The sequence below is a fragment of the Eschrichtius robustus genome, chromosome 20 (genome assembly GCF_028021215.1).
Source record: "Eschrichtius robustus isolate mEscRob2 chromosome 20, mEscRob2.pri, whole genome shotgun sequence".
Lineage (NCBI taxonomy): Eukaryota > Metazoa > Chordata > Mammalia > Artiodactyla > Eschrichtiidae > Eschrichtius > Eschrichtius robustus.
The window spans coordinates 24069459-24086488 of record NC_090843.1 but is presented as its reverse complement, the minus strand read 5'-3'; the positions used below and the strand labels follow the sequence as shown (position 1 = coordinate 24086488).

The 17030-nt window shown below is 37.4% G+C and overlaps 1 protein-coding gene across 5 annotated transcripts in view; it reads right to left on the bottom strand.

The window, feature by feature from the left end:
* Positions 1 to 494: 494 nt before the first annotated feature.
* SPAG9 (sperm associated antigen 9) overlaps positions 495 to 17030 on the bottom strand; it is a 154313-nt gene continuing 137777 nt past the window's right edge. For 3 of the 5 annotated variants that reach the window (XM_068531565.1, XM_068531568.1, XM_068531570.1), the window contains 7 exons: positions 15727 to 15875; positions 14551 to 14722; positions 12515 to 12628; positions 11182 to 11220; positions 10084 to 10260; positions 6480 to 6629; positions 495 to 4152 (listed from right to left, as the gene is read on the bottom strand). In XM_068531565.1, the coding sequence (XP_068387666.1) occupies positions 4037 to 4152; positions 6480 to 6629; positions 10084 to 10260; positions 11182 to 11220; positions 12515 to 12628; positions 14551 to 14722; positions 15727 to 15875 (917 nt within the window). In that variant the 3' untranslated portion in view covers positions 495 to 4036. The remainder of the gene's footprint in view (positions 4153 to 6479; positions 6630 to 10083; positions 10261 to 11181; positions 11221 to 12514; positions 12629 to 14550; positions 14723 to 15726; positions 15876 to 17030) is intronic. The other 2 variants (XM_068531566.1, XM_068531569.1) reach the window with 1 other exon arrangement.

Here is a 17030-nt window from a genome sequence, read left to right as displayed (position 1 = left end):
CATGTCAGAACCCCACAATCTTGTAAACAAAGCACATGACATTAGACTAAATACCACTGTACTGAATATGGATTCACATTGTGCTACCACATGATTAGTTTTATAATCATCCTTCCTTCCAGAGTCTCTCCCAAGCAAATGGATCACAATAAGCACACCATATTATTAACATCTACATTACAGCCTGCTTCTTATTACTGAGTAACCTAGCAAATGGTATGCTTTGGTATCATGTGTGGGTTGTTACTCAGCTCGCCCACATTTCTAGAAAGCCCTATTGTCTATTATTCATATGTCACTTAAGCACGTGAGCCAAGCAGACATGTTCTTCATGTACTGCTCACTGCTCACCCTCAGCCAGTGCCAAGCGGCGACAGTCCTGACCCTTGGAGATGACATGTCTGATGGGAGACGATTATTGGACTTTCAAATATAAATCGAGGTCAGACCCCTAGGAAAGGCAAAAACAAAACAAAACACAGTCCTCATACATGTGTCATATACATATTTATATATATTTCATGTACAAAGTTACATTCCGAACCCCAGGGATTCCATAATAGAAATAAATACTGAAATAACTACATTGCTAAATGAGCTCTTTGCTCATAGAAATGAAGCATCAGCCTCTAAAGAAACAGCAAGTGGGACCCTCTAGAACCCATTTTGAAGATTATAGAGGCAAGTAAAATTCTGAATAAAATGTCCTGGACAAAAAACAAATTCAGACCATAAAATGGCTAAAATATATTCAAGTGTTGAGAAATGTATGACAAAATTAATAATAAAAACTTAATTTTTTAAAAAGAAAAGACATTTACTGTTACAAAATAGCATAACCCTGTTAGAAAAGCATTTATGATTTCCACATTTAATTCTCTCTTCTCTTCTATTCCCTTAGTACAAACTGGGACCAAAACGAGTCCCTTTCTCAACATGATCAATTAAGAAGAGCCCTAAATCTGGTTGAATCCTTTGGTAATGGTCATAATACTCACAAGGAAATAAATATTCAGTTCCACAGCATTTGCAAGACACACGTTCTTTAGGACAGTTAGTATTATGAGACAATTGTTTTGCTTTGTTTTGTCACTAAGGCAACCTATGTTAAAGGGTCCATTCTCACACGTAGGAAGACCTTTACAAGAAATGAACAACCCAGAAACTCAGAGAATGTATTTTAACCTTTTCTATGCAAACACGCTTCATGTGAAAAGTTATGTGCTGCATATTTTGTATTCAAAATGTTTTACACTCTCAACAAGCTGCAGCTATTAAGATATTCATTCCTATTTAAAAAATTTAGATCCACACAAATTAGAAAAAAACACTCAAAACTGAGTTCCTAAAGAATATTCTCCCTTTGCCTCACAGGGATTTTAACCTGCATTGAGCAGTAAGTATTACGTTGATGTATATGATCCTGTCATTTTTGTAAATCAGCAACGTTTGAACATCAGCAATTTCACATGGGTCAACATCATACATAACCCAAACGTAACAGAATGAGAAAATTCTCAGGTATTCCTTATTTCTTCCAATAGGGGTAATTTTTTTTTTTACATGGAGAGACCAACCTGAGGTACTCAAGCCTCTTCTTTACCACTGATGTGGTAGCTACAGGCAATTACACCAACCACTCGCTGCTTGCAAGAAGCTTACATTTTGGCATTTTCTTCCTAAGGCTACCACCTTGACCAAAGTGAACGCTACAAGAATATAAGCCTATTGTTGGGGAAAAGGTGGAAGTAAAGCAACCTGCAAAAAATATTTAACTGAAATTACAAACATAAAGACAAGCTCTTAAAACAAATTTTACGGACATTTTTGTACTCTCTAGTCCCTGAAGTTAACAGGGCCACAGATATCTGACAATTTTAGATAAAATAACTACACACCTATATTCCTTAAGTTAAAGCCGGTAAGCTTAAAAAGAGCAATAAACAACCACTGTAACAATGTTTGCATTTTTCATCTTTAACTCCTGATTTCCTAAATTACAGTCAGTCATAGAAACATTTAAAGACCGAACAGTACATGGGGTCTGACTCTGGGATGTTTACTTCTTGGGATTAAAATTCCCGAACACTTTGGTGTCTCTTTTTTGTGAATTTATACAACATTCCTCCAAAATATTTAATAATGTGGTTTTTTTTTTTTTAAGGTATTGCCAACAATGGCTCAGATTTATAAAATAAAATAAAATAAAATAAAATAAAATAAAATAAAATAAAATAAAATAAAATAAAACATAGCTTATAAGCTATGGAAAAGTGACCTAAGTTTTGGTGCCCTGAAAAAAGTGACTAAGTAGCTCAAGTAAAAACATTATCCTTTTAATACAGCTTTTACCAAAAGAGTTTTTTTTCTCCTAGCCATCTAAAGTGGCCACAATTGTACTGTGTACATAATGTGCTTATAGACACCTGTGGCCAAATGGATCCAAAGGCCTCCTCTGACGCATTAAATCCCGTGTACTTTATAATCTAGCCTAATCATCTATATGCTTAAAAGACACTGGTAGTACTTTTTACAAATATCTCTCCATTACAGTTCAAAAGAAAAGTCCTTGGTCCTTAAGGATGCTTAGACAATCTGAGACTTTTGTTGTTTCCTTTTCCTGAAGTAGTCCTTCCGATGACTGGCGGGGCCTTTGTCCAATAACTTCATATTTTAAGACAGTGCTTAAACTTATATTTAGTTTTGCTTAAAGTAATGGATTAAGAATGATAAATCATAAATTTTCAAGAAGACTGAGAGGGAAAAAAACTGCAGCATAATGGTTTTTTAAAACTTATTAAACAAGAAAATCAATTATACCCAGACTCTATTTTTTAAATGGGCATTGTGAGTGAAAAGACTGTAATGTCAACTTTTACTTTATGCTATTTTGGCTTTGTCTTCTTCTCCTTCAAAGTCTTCATTGAGGATGGCCTTTTAATCTCAAAAGGGCACAAAAGCTTAAATACCATTTACATACAGAATATCAAGTACTGGCAGTTGTGTAGTTTTATACAGAACAAGAGAAAATACCGTTTCTAATTAAATCTCTTGTTCAGTTCATTAGGCCATACTCCATCACCACTACAGCTTTACTCTTACTAACTGATAAGAGCAGTCCAAGAACAACTGGTAAACAAGTAAATTTTTTACACGGAAAAAAACTCGTCCAACCACCATCATCCATTGATACAAGAAATCCAAGACACAATTTCCTTAAAAAAAATCCTCCCATTGCTGAAGTGTATCTTCTAAGCCTTATAAATAATAAACCTTTCAAACATGTCAGTATGAAAATGAGAGACTAGTCTCAAGAACAAACAAACAAGCAAACAAAAAAAAACAGAATATTCAGAGAAGCAGGCCTCATAAACTTTAGAGCTCTAGTAAGTCAGAAACAAGAAACTTTTATTTAAATAGTGTAGTCTTAATTTCTTTAATATAAAACCCCCCCCGCAAAATCTGATGAAAACAAAGTTTTATATACCATATAAACAAGATTTGTCAGATTTGAAAGTGAAAGTTAAAGTAATTTACAGTTAGCGTTTAGCCCTCTCGGGACATTTAGATAAATCCTGATAATCTACCTGTTATTAATTTGTGTCAATTTTATAATACATTGGGGAAAACTTTACTATTGTACTTAATGGTACAGTTTCATTTATCAAGTGTTTCCATTAATTCCATTATTAGTGATAGCTAAAAAGTGACCCCATCAAATGAAGTAAGTGACATTAGCTGTGGCAGAGTAAACCACAACTGGATTGCTTTCTAAAATTCACCAGTTTGCAGAAAGTAAACATTCTTTGATTTGTTCATAATATACTGAAATTGCCTATAACACTGGTGCAGTAAAACAGCTAGTTCCTGTATTGTTACAGTAGGACAGATTTTATAGCACAGTTAACAGAAAAAAAATGCTCATACATTATGTGGTGAAACTTATTTCACAAAGAGAGCATTAAATAAAGGGAAAAAGGGAAAATAAACCATGCAGAAGAGATGGCTTCCCCGTCGCCACCTGTTTCCTATGGGTTCACTCACTACCATACATCACTTGCCACACTATCAAGTGACTCCTTTCCGCTTTGGCGACAGAAGGTTCGAGTGGAAGATCCTCTCCAAGAAGCTCTGATTCTCCACCTTCATCACCTGGTGGATGAAACGGAGACTCCGGTTAAGCATTTTGAAGATACAGGCTGATGTACATCAGACTCATGGTTAGTCCATGAGCAGCATGCATAAAATTTGTCTGACGCCCATTTCAGAGAACACAGTAAAAGAAATGCCATGAGTCACAATCTTCATTGCCTAACTTCTGAAAAAGACTACTGAGATCAATTTCTCATAGTTAAAATATTACAGGATATGAAAAAGGAAATGGAACAAAAAAAAGATCAAATTCAATTTTAAAAAAGTATGCTTACTATTAAAATTATAACCTATGCTTCAAGACAAATTCTGCTTTTCAGGCTGGATTACCTAGAGATACTGACAAACCTGGTTAAGCAATTTTTATGTTATTTTTAGGATCCAAAATGGAAGAAACTTTCAGTGGAAATGAAAAAACCACATAAAGATTTTACTGACAAACTCTTTAGTATGGTTCAGACTACCATGTTGCAATCGAAGAAAAAGTTCCAAAAATCACCCAGCCGAGTGAAGGCCATCTCTATAAAGGAATTCTGCACCAACAGTCAGTTCACTTTGAAGTGACTCCATTCCTACTGACATCACCATTCCTAAACTTAACATTAAAAGCCCTGCCTTAAAAATGTGTCAACAAGCCTTCTGCATCAGAAATTTTAGTTTATACTAATTATATGTGGCACATTGTCATTTATATGACCCTAAATTTTATATTCTTTTTTTTAACAGAATTAAAACTAAAGTATTAGTCACCAGTCTACATTATATTCTCTAAAGCCTTACGTTTAGAAACTTTTTCAATCATTGTGATTTTAGGCCAGTCCAAAAGGTTCCTTTATTTATGGCAAATAAATAAATTTACATCACAGTGCTTTACAGATTACAAAGCACTACACTTTCACAAACATCAGTTCTCTGTGTTTTCTTTGAAACCTCTCTGGCCATTCCTTCTTAGATCCCTTCATAAGCTCTAATGATTCTTTAAATGGAGTATTAAAACAGGGTTCTATCCTAGAACCTTTTCTTCTGGCCCCTACATATTCTCCTTGGGTGAACTCATCAACCCTTGTGACTTTTAGTGCCACTGCACGTCAGTAGTCCTCATATTCCTCCCTCCTGAGACATGAAACCCTTATACCCAAAAGCCCAATGGACATCTTCCACCTAGATAACGCCCAACTTCCATGCACTCCAAGGTCAACATGTCCCACACAGAACTCCTCATTCCACTCCCTCCAGATCTGCTGCTTCTGTTCTGATAGTCATTAACTCTAAGTAAATGGATCACTACCTCTTCCTTCACATCCTGTTAGTTACCAATTCCCCATCGTAGTGCTAGTCTACTCCTACCGTTTCTACCTTACTCATTCATTTTTTCCTAACCCATTGCCTACCTCTAGTCTTATACCTCCAATCCATTTACACACACATATAATCATATTGCTCTTCTATTTAAAGTCCTCCAATAATTTTCCTTTGCTTTAAAGTGCAAACTCCTTAATTAGGTATATAAAGGCCTCCCTCCATTTCTAGATTTATCTCTGGTCAAATTTATATTTGCTTCTACTCCATGCTCCAGTCATTTTTAAGTAGTTTTTCTTCAACTAAGGTGGTTTCTCATTTATAAGCCTTGGTCAAGCTACCTCTTACGTTGGAATGCCAGTCTCCCCAGCCTTCCCCATACCATCCCCACCCCAATTCTTCAGACTCAGGCTCTTCAGTACTGAGTCATCTCAAGCATCATTTCTTGATTTCCTTCTTCCCCTACCCCTAGGAAAAACTGACTACTCCCCATCAGAGCATCTGTAACACTGTAATTTATTAACATGTTTCTATCTCTGTATCGTTCTATAATTTATTGGAGGGAGACTTTGTCTGATTTGTTTTTGTATCTCAAGCTCAAGGCTAACAGGTACACAGTAGATAATTATTGTTTATAAGGTGAGAAAATGAACAAATGAAATGAATTTGGCTCCAAACAACACTTTATGAAGTATTTTTATTTCTCCACTTTGCAGGTGAGGAAACTGAGGTTCTGGGAGGTTGAATGATTTCCCCAAGGCCTCTGACTCCATATGCTCTTCACATATACCTCAACATACGACCAAACCCTGCTATTTTCTAATGCTCCTTCAAATAAACACACCTTGGTATAAAAAGAAAAAAAAAAAATCATGAAAGTAGGAAAAAAAGAAATATAAAATCATTTTCCAAGTAAAGGGTTCAAAGAAAACCTCTTAGAAATCATGTATCTGAGTTTCTTGTTTACTGTGGGTGAAAATCCACATCACGGAACAGTGGAAACGAAGCCCCCAGAACCAATGACCTACCCATTCGGAAGTCAATGTAGCCCTCTCCTCCACTGATGACAAGCATAGACTTCAAGGGTGTCTGGCTGCCAGGCTCCTGTGCAGATGGCCCTGCTCTGTCAGCTGTTAGATCTGTGCCACTGCTGCCACTTTGTGGGCTGATGACTTGACCTATTTATACAGGAACAGAAGTGAATATTACTTATCAAGGATTGGGGTGGGAGAGACTCATTTTTTCTGAATATTTTCAGAAAGCTGAACAAGGTAAGTACATTCTAATACAGCCAAAGTACTGGGGATGTAAGAAGCCTCTGCATGATCAGAAAACATCTATAAAGGTCATGAAAGCCCAATTTGAAATCCAAGTAAAGCTATTTTGTACCAAAACAGAAATTGGTCCAGAATCCAGTATGAAATCTGTATACGGCTCGGCTGGTCTTAGCTGCCTGCTTCAGACTATTATAATCTACATTGTTTTATCTGAGGGGTAGTGGAAAGATCTCTCCCCTGGAAGGGTACATGTGTGTTTATGTAAGAGACTGAGAAAAGTCTTCAACTTAAGCCTTATGAATTTGGATATTCATAATTAATATTTGAATTGATTTCAAATCCATGGTTTCCTCATATTTAAGAAAAGTACATCTTATTTTTAATTTAGACTATGCAAATAAAATTACTGGGTAATGTGTAATTTGTTCTAACATTTAAGTTCTAAGGTAGAATCTTTAAGCATGAAATGATAGAGAGAAACCTTGAAATATCATTCACACTATAACCTCTATGAGTGTGGGGTATTTTTTTCTTGCCAGGTCTGCTGTCCTTTGGTCAAACTACACAGACCATGCCTTTAGGTGATAACAGGACATAGTCCCATGATGTGAAACACTTTATAAACAATTAATTTATGTTGGACATGGATAGGACAGTTTGATTTATTTTCACAGTGCCTCATTCATGCATTATTCAATTATACTCTAGAAGAAATCAAGCCTGCTAGAGATAACTTCTGTTAGCAGACTAGTTAGTTTTGCCACAGAAGCAAGAGCACAGTGGTATGATATTAAGGCCATCCTGAATGGTTTAATCCTTAGGGCCAACTGGCCAACAAACAACAATGTTGCCGATTCCATTTCCAGATTTATACCCAACAGAAAAGTCTCTCCCATATGCACAAGAAGGTCTACTGCAGTATTGTTTTTTAACAGTGGAGGGAAAACAGAGAAAAAGCCTAGAAGTTGATCTATAGGAGAATGGATAAAAGGTAGCGTATTTATTCAGATATTAGAATACCATGGTTAAATGAATGAACTAGATTTTTATGCATAAATATTAACAAATCTCAAAAATGAGAAATAAGTTGCAGAATAATATATATGTAACATAAGACTTAAAGATACAAAAAATACTATATATTGTTTATAGATATGTTCCAATGTAGTAAAAATACAAAAACATGGGCAGAAGGATACATGTCAACTTCAGGATAGTGGTTATAGATGGACAGGAAAGAAGGGAAGGGGATTAGAGAAATATAAAGGAAACTCAAAGGGGACTCTATGGCATTATTTAAAAAAAAAAAAAAAAAAAAAGCAGGAAAAGGAACTTCCCTGGTGGTCGAGTGGTTAAGAATCCGTCTTGCAATGCAGGGGACGCTGGTTCAATCCCTGGTCGGGGAACTAAGATCCCACATGCCGCAGGGCATGCGCCCACGTGCCACAACTACTGAGCCCGCACGCCACAACTACAGAGCCTACATGCTCTGAAGCCCCTGCACCACAAATACAGAGCCCACACACTCTGGAGCCTGCATGCCACAACTAGAGAGCCCGCACGCCACAACTACAGAGAAGCCTGCACATTGCAACAAGAGCCCGTGAGCCACAACGGAAGATCCCATGTGCCACAACTAAGACCCAACGCAGCCAAAAAATAAATTAAAAAAAAAGATCCATATCTAGACGTTTATTCTGAGGCGATAACTATACAAAAATATACATGTACATTTCAAGAAGTTCATTACCATGTTGTTAAGAATACTGAATAATTGGTTAGGGTACCATGTGCCAACCCTATACTATATACATTTAATCATTTAATCTTTGGAACATCCTTGGGAAAAATTATAGTGGCTAATTTTATGTGTCAAATGTCTTGGCTCTGGTGCCGAGACATTTGCTCAAACTCTAGTCTAGATACTGCTGTGAAGGTATTTTTTAGAAATAATGAACATTTAAATCAGTGGACTTTGAGTAAAGCAGATTACTCTCCATAATGTGGGTGGGCCAATCAGCTGAAGGCCTTAAGAGAAAAAGATAGGTCCCTCAAGGAAAAGGGAATTCTGCCTCCGGGCTGCCTTTACACTTGAGCTGCAAACATCAGCTCTTTCCTAGGCCTCCAGCCTGCCAGCCTTCCCTGCAGATTTCAGACTTGCCAGCCCCCATAATCACATGAACCAATTCCTTAAATTAAATCAATCTCTCCCTCCCTCCCCCTCTTTGCGCTCGCTCTCTCTCTCTCATACACACACACACACACACACGCACGCACGCACGCACGCACGCACGCACGCACGCACGCACGCGCACATACCCTATTGGTTCTGTTCCTCTGCAGAACCCTGACTAATACACTGAGATACCACCATGTCCAACATCACACAGTTGGTGTGGCAAAGCCAGATTTGAACTCTGTCTAACTCCTAAACTTGCCTCTTACAGGGGAAAAAAATCCAAAACATAGGTCCTGCTTACAGATGATCAGTAACATCACTTTAATATTCTCAAGGGACAGAACATTTTTCATTGGACGTCATCACTGCCACCTTTCATCTGGATGGTGCTTTATAGTTCCCAAAGCCCTTTCATTAATCTTTACAACAAATGAGGTTGGCAGAGCAGATATTAATCACATCCACTTAGGAAACAAAGAAATGAGTATCAGAGGTTAAGCAATTTGCTCAAGACAACAAGGCAAGTGGTAAAGACCCAGACCCCCAGACTCCTGCTGTTCTTTGCCACAGCGCTAAAGGTATCAGAGCACATTTTCCATCTCTTCCTGAATATAGCCTTGATGATAGGGACTTCTTTCTAGAAATCTCCTTTATGAGGCCAAAACCATTTTCAGTATTCTGCAGTGACAAAATAATACCATTGCTTTTCAAAAGTAAAGAAGTCTCCTAAATAAAAATCAGGTTTGCTTTTGGGGTAGAGGAGAGATTCCAAAACAGCTTCTATCAAGTATCTCTATAGCACTTTATTCATACCTCCGTTATAGAACATTTCATGCGTTACATTAGAATTATCTGTAATTTCAGTACTTAGTATTAGACTAGGTAGAGGAACCAAGGGACAGACAATTACAGTTGGCCCTTGAATAATGCAGGGGTTGGGGCACTGACCCTCTGCGCAGTCAAAAATCTGAGTGAAATTAATAGTCAGCCCTCCATATTCATGGTTCCTCTGTGTCCACAATCTGCATCCAAAGATTCAACCAACCATGGATCATGTAGTACTGTAGTGTTCACTACTGAAAAAAATCTGTGTATAAGTGGATCAGTGCAGTTCAAATGCACATCGTTCAACAGTCAACCGGACATACAACTTCTCAATAGAATAATCTAACTCACCTGGGACTGCCACAAAGAATTTCACAGCATCCCTGTGCCCATGGAAGCAAAGCTGTGCATGTGCCATTGAACAATAGGGTATAAATGTCCCTGGTGTCACTTTATCACTGTTTTCATCACCATATACACGGATGACACTTCCAGGACGATTTCCTGATGCTCCTGAGGTTTTATTTGCTGCAACAGAAAACCAAACACCAAATATTTTCCCCTAGAAAACAGTAATGATGCAATAGATTACTGGTTAATCCTTATGGTATTATCTAAAAGCTACAGCCAGTTGAGATAAAACAAGGGCAGCAATGCCAACTCAAGACAAAGCTGGAAAAAAAAAGATATATAGCATGCTAGTTATTTTTAAGTTTCTCAGTAAATGGAGTAGGGGATTTTGCCAGTCTAGCAATAGCTAAGTTTACTTTTTAAACACATCTATTAATTTAAAAAAAAAATCATTTTAGTTAACCAAAGAAAAGATTTCTTAGGTATGTCTGTTTTGTTTTTTAATCCTCATTTTAGAAAACTAACCGGTTATATAGCTTAAAGTAAATAGGTATATTTTTTAGGAGAATTTTTATAGTTTATCTTTTGATTTTTTTCTCCCTTGTGGTAAGAATATCTCCCTTGAGGGGTGGTAAAAAGTTGTGTTTAAAAGGATCCATCCAGTACAATAGAGTAGCTTTTATTTACACCAGACTGATGGGTTGCTGAATTATTTTAGAATGACCAGACTCACAAAACATCCCCATTCCATGGACCAGTAAGTAAATGAAAGAAACATGATTGGTAACAGGAGTAAACAATGTAGATTAATGACAGTTTTCAGAGATGTTTCGTGTTTTTATTGGAGGGAAAACAAAGTCTGAAAGAAAGGTCAGCTGCAACAAAAGATGATAAATAGACTAAGCTGCTGAGCAGTAGTTTGGTGGCCAGGTAACAAACATTAAAAAAAACAAAAACAAAAAAACACCTGCTGCAATGCAGTGACTGCAAGTGGATGACATTTAGGAACATTCAAGAGGGTATCTAGAGACGTGAGAATGGCCTCACGGTGGCCATGAGAAGCCAGAAAGAAGAGTGTGGTTCAGGATCTGCACTTACCCCTCAGCCCCAGTAAACGTCCCTGGTGGAGGATTACGGCTAAAGTGAGAAAGGAGGAAAGGGGACATGGAGAGGTGCATGACAGGGAGGAGAAGGATTACTATGAGATGCCACTCTCAGCGTCTTCTATCTGGCAACTCAGGAGCTCAAAGCTCCTAACTCAATTAACAAAATCCAACTTGGTATAATACCAAGAAACACACAAAGTTCTTACCAAAGCCTCTAAAGAATATCTCTGCTCGAAAAGGACAGTTTTATTTACTGTGATTTTGCTTTTCTTAATTAAAAGCAATTTAAGTGAATGAGAACTTACTGGGGAACATTTTCTAAATGCTAATATTTCTCCCTTTTCTTTAAGAAATCCTGTGCAAGTAACTATGCTAAAATGGAACTCTCGTCTATAAAGAACTGAAATGAACTCTGGGGATCCTGGAATCTCTTAAGATATAAGAAGTGATCTAAACATGTAGATTTATAAGTGGTTAGGGCTCCTTGCTTCCACTGCCAGGGGCACGGGTTCTCTGCCTGGCTGGGGAACTAAGATCCCACAAGCCTCGCGGTGTGGCCAAAAAAAAAGAATTTAGGTTCTTTAAAGGCTCCAGATATACCACCATCCAGTCCTCCTCCTTTCCCCTGAAAATTCTGAGGTGTTTATTTATTGACTTATTTTATGGACTTATGGCACTTTTTTTTCAAATCATTCCCTGCCCATGAATTTTGCAACACAAAAACACTTATTTAATGAATGATCAATGTAATGGAACATAATATGAAAAACATACAATGCACATTTTGTTCACAAAAATAATAATGAAGCAAATATAAAAAACATACAATGTACATATTGTTCACATTCTTTTCAAACAGAGGTAGATGGCTTGTCTCCAATGTCAGGAAGGATTTGCTGACCGCCTAAGAAACTTCTCCCACAACTCTTAAGCCAAATGGAATATCCTAAACTAACTGCCACAGAGATATGGAAAACTAGGATATTAGATAGTTAGATAATGTTTCTGGATACTAGTACAATAAAGCTGAAAGAAAAAATGGACATCAACCATTATTTGAGATGAAATAGGACCATGATTCCTGAAATGAGAAAGAGTTTCTCACAATGAAAAACTTTTAACTGTAAATATTGGTCCTGACATACTTGCTAGAGTCTATACATTTCATAGAAAGAGTGAAGGAACAATAGTTAGATCTCTGCCATCAGTTTGACTTTCTGAATTACCACAGATTTGCCAATAACTAAACAATTCCTTCTACCTGAATTCCAGACAAGGCTGTTCCCCACAACTCTCCTGTGACAGTTACCTAAAAACGTACTTACTTTCTGTCAATGGGATGGAGATAATGACACCGTTTCCCGTCCCTACCCACAAACGATTGCAAGACACCATAAGAGCTGTGATCCTCACAAAAGAGAAGCCCAGTTTTCCAGTACCTGTATGATGGGAGAGAAAACATTTTATTGAGAAACTAGAGCAGATGATGTTTTAGGTTCCAAGTCCCTAAGAGTAGCTGGACTAATACAGCAGAGAGGAAATGTGACCAGAGCGAGTTGGATGTTTCCTGAAGAAGGTGCACATCAATCAAGGCGACCTCTCATTTGGCTTTATCATCTATCTGACAATTCATGGTTAATGGAAAAAGAAAACTCTAAAAGTGGCTGGCATTACATTATCATTCAGAAGGAAGATGCTGTGGGATCAGGAAATACGATACAGGATTTACTTAAGGAGCTTCAAAACCAAACCAAACAAACCAAAACACAAAACAAAACAAAAAAAACCTCAACAAAAACAGTTTACTAGATTGGGGAAATTAAATGTCCTTCCATTTTATAAACTGAGAGAGTTCTTGCTTGCCTTAAATTTCTTTGCACAGGTAAGAAACAATCTTTGCTAACAAAACCTATACTCTTTCCTTGTTTATATATTTGAGTCTAAAGCAGTTTAGAAATTTTAGGATACCATATGCATGTAATTTAGGGAGAAAAAACGCACTTTTTTATTTCAAGGGAATTTTTAAACTGATCTTATTTTCAGGGATTTGAGAGGCAAAATTATTAAACAGATAATACATTTAAGACAAACAGCATCTAGTTACTCATAAGTTCTACTTACTAGAAATGAGAGTGTGATCATAGAATCACAGTGTCAGAGGGAACCTTAAATAGTCTAAGCTAGATATCTTTAACTTATGGGCAAAGTATATTCCTGAAATTAGTTTATGTCTATGTGTATATATGGCTGATTCAAGGGAGAGGGCACATCAGGTTTACTGAGGGCAACGACTCTAAAAAAGTTAAAAACCACTGATGCAGTTCAACCTCTCTTCATAAAGAAATCATTTGTGGCATCCCTAATAGTCATACAGCACTGGATTGGGATGCTAAGGATACTGCAAGGAACAAGCCAAAGACAGTCCCTGCCCTTCATGAAGATTAAGTTCTGTGGGGGAGAGAGACAGTATGTACGATACTGGTACAACCACAGTAATGATAAGCCCATGAAGAAAAAGTGTAAGAGGTCCTAAATAAAACTGGGAGATCAGGAAAGGTCTCTTCTGGATGTGGCACATAAGCTATGCCCTGAAAGCCAAGTAAAAGGGACTAAGAAAAACTTCTCAGACAGAGGATACAGCACATGTGAGGGCCTTGAAATGGGAAAGAACTTGTTGAGTTTAGGTCAGTGTGGGCAGAACAGAGTGAGCAAGGAGAGTGGTCCAGACCATTTAAGTTCTTCTGATAATGTCACAAAATGTCACCTCACCTAAAGACAAGAATATTCTGAGAGTGGCTGGCATTACATAAGTGGAGGTATGTCACAGTGATATCTGCACACTGGTTACTATCCAGAAAACTGACTGGAGTGGAGATAGGAAGACCAGCTAAGAGGCTCATAGTCGCCTGGGGAGGAAAGAATGGTGACCTGGCCTGTGGCAATAGTGGTAGATGTAAAGATGTAACTAATTTACGGGAATTCCCTGGTGGTCCAGTGGTTAGGACTCGGCAGTTTCATTGCCAGGGCCTGGGTTCAATGTCTGGTTGGGGAACTAAGATCCCGAAAGCTGCATGGCGTGGCCAAAACAAAACAAAAGACGTAACTGATTTAAGATATTCTGGGGGAAGACTTGACAGTTCCTGCTGATGGATTAGATGTGGGGAACAAGAGAGGAGTCAAAAATGATCCCAAGTTTCTGTCAAGAACCACAGGGTAGATGGAGCATTTGCCTGACACTTTCAGTGATAAGAGCTCACTATTCCTGAGGCAACTTACTCATTGGTTCAACCCAGCATTTGAGACCATTTAAAAATAAACCATTTTCTTTGACTGACAAAGATAAAATGCTTTAGAAGCTTACCTAGCATTTTGCTTACATAAGGCTCAATGTCCACATCCTGCAGATGTTGATAAGTGTGTGCATGATAGAGACGGAGTGTGGAATCCAAACGAATGGAGACCCACACGCCATCACCCACCCAGGCAAGCTGCCGCACTTGGCTCTCCTTCCTGGGGTGTGCATCAAATGATTTCTAGAAAAGATTGTTCAATCACAATGTTAATTATTATGTAGGAGTTCGTGTTTAAAAACTGTGCGAATTTGCACAATAATCTGGCAGACTATACATTAAAAGAGGAGCCTAAATATTGTTTACTCTTATATACACAATTGCTATTATCCTAGACTGCAAAACAAAATGAAGAAGAACTAAAGGATGTTGGATTTCAGCACTGTGTAGGATATCAACTTATGAAAGCAGTGCTGACACATCCATTCTATGTAACAGCATTCAACAAAAAGATTGAATTTAACCTCGGGATTTTGTATTGTTACAGAGCAATACAAAAAATAAGATCCTGTTTATAATTAAACAAAAAGGAACCTACAATGCTGCGTGTGTGTATAGATATCCGCAATGTAAGGAATACATCTAAAAAATAAACGCCAAATGGAACTTCTAGGGTTGGGAACAGGATTTGGGACAGAACTGGGAAAGAATTTTCATCTTAAAAATTTCCTACTGTTTTTCTTTTCTTAAACAATTAGAATAAATTTATATATTGTGGCAAAACTTTAAGAAAACAATGTTAATGCTAAGAGGTTTTTGTTTTTACAACAAATTCCCACTGCAATATTATTCCTCAGTCTGTGACACATATATGGATTTGCCTGGATACACATTGAGCAGTGGGGGAGACTTGAGAGCCCTGCTCTCAGACCACCTCTACATAACTAAACATTTCAAGAACCATGTATTCAAATAATACATGTATGCATCTACGGATACTCAGACACACATTTAGTCATTCATGTGTGAATCCTCCTTCCTTTTTAAAAAACCACTTCCCCTACTCATAGTCAAAAGCAGAAGGAGAAGTAAAGTAACACAGAAAGCTGAAAACTCATCCAAAATATCACCGGAGCACCCCAAAACACGCAGATTCAGACAACAATTTCTAAAGAAGAAAATAATTAAGTCTTAGGGTCTTCAGGTAATACAAATTCAATAAGTACAGAAAACATGGGTTAACTTGCCTCTATTTTCATGGCCTTTGGCTGAACCACGTAAATTTTGTTCCTATAGCCACACCAAACTTTGTCATGTACCACAGTCATGCATCGGATGGAATGGTGAGGTCGTCCAAGATCTAACAAGTGATAGTTTGACAAGTCCCACTGCCCGTCTTTAAAATAAGAAACAGATGATTAGTTTATGCACACCGCCTTTTACTCAACTGTAATTCAAGAAACATTCTATTTGGGTGTGTAATTAAATTTATTGATGAAGCATCCCCCGGATACCATGTATTCAGTGTATATTTACAGAGATTGAGTTCTTTTGTTCTATAAACTGCAAAGTTGGAAGAGACCTCAAAGGTCATATGGTTCAACCTGTCACCCAGTACCTGGATCCCCATGCTCTCAACAGCAGTGATGTGATAAATCAGTTATAAGTTACCTGTTTTATAATAATATTTTAAGAATTAGAATGGATTTAAGGTTATTTTGGGGATAATACTGCTCTCGCTCACTTGCATTTTGATGTATCTTCTTGGGTAGAAGTCAAGGGCAATGCATTGCTAACACTCTAGGAATTATGTATACTATAATTTTAGTGATGAAAGAAATATATACAAATGAGAACCAACCACTGTAAGCTTGCTTTGCTTGAACAATTTCAGTGAAAGAAAACATACTACCTCACAGAGCAGCTGTTCCGTTTTAAGAAAGCTATAATTGTCTCAAAAATATTCCCCATACCTAGCTAAAGTCTGCCTGCCTTCTTGTATGTAACCACTCGTTAATCTATAGCTTTGCCTAATGGAAACACAGAATAAATCCAGTCCCACTTCATTGCTACTGCCCTGTCTTCTCCTTTCAAAACCAAGCACACCACAGTTTACGGAACCTTCATCCTAACTCCGCTTTGTCCAGATCCATTTAATGTTGATCTACTAGAGTGGAGCAGGATCATCACCAGCCCTGCTCTGGACTCTAATTTCTATGAGGCGTAGGATGTTAACTCGTATTGAGTTTGATATCACTCTTCAGACGTATCTCCTCCATCCACTCTTCTGAACCCAAATGTAGGCCTTTACATGTATCCTTAGTAAATGTGTTTTGTTTATCTTGTTCAATATAATTTTGGATTCAGTTTACCAAAATATTTATTACTCCATTTTTTCTAGGTTCTTCTACTCACTAGTTGAGTGACCATGAACAAGTGACTAAAATACTCTGTGCCTCAGTTCCCTCATCTATGAAGTGAGGATGACAATAGAATTTTCTTCATAAGTTGCTGTGAGGATTAAACTCAGATAAAGTCTATAAAGGGCCTA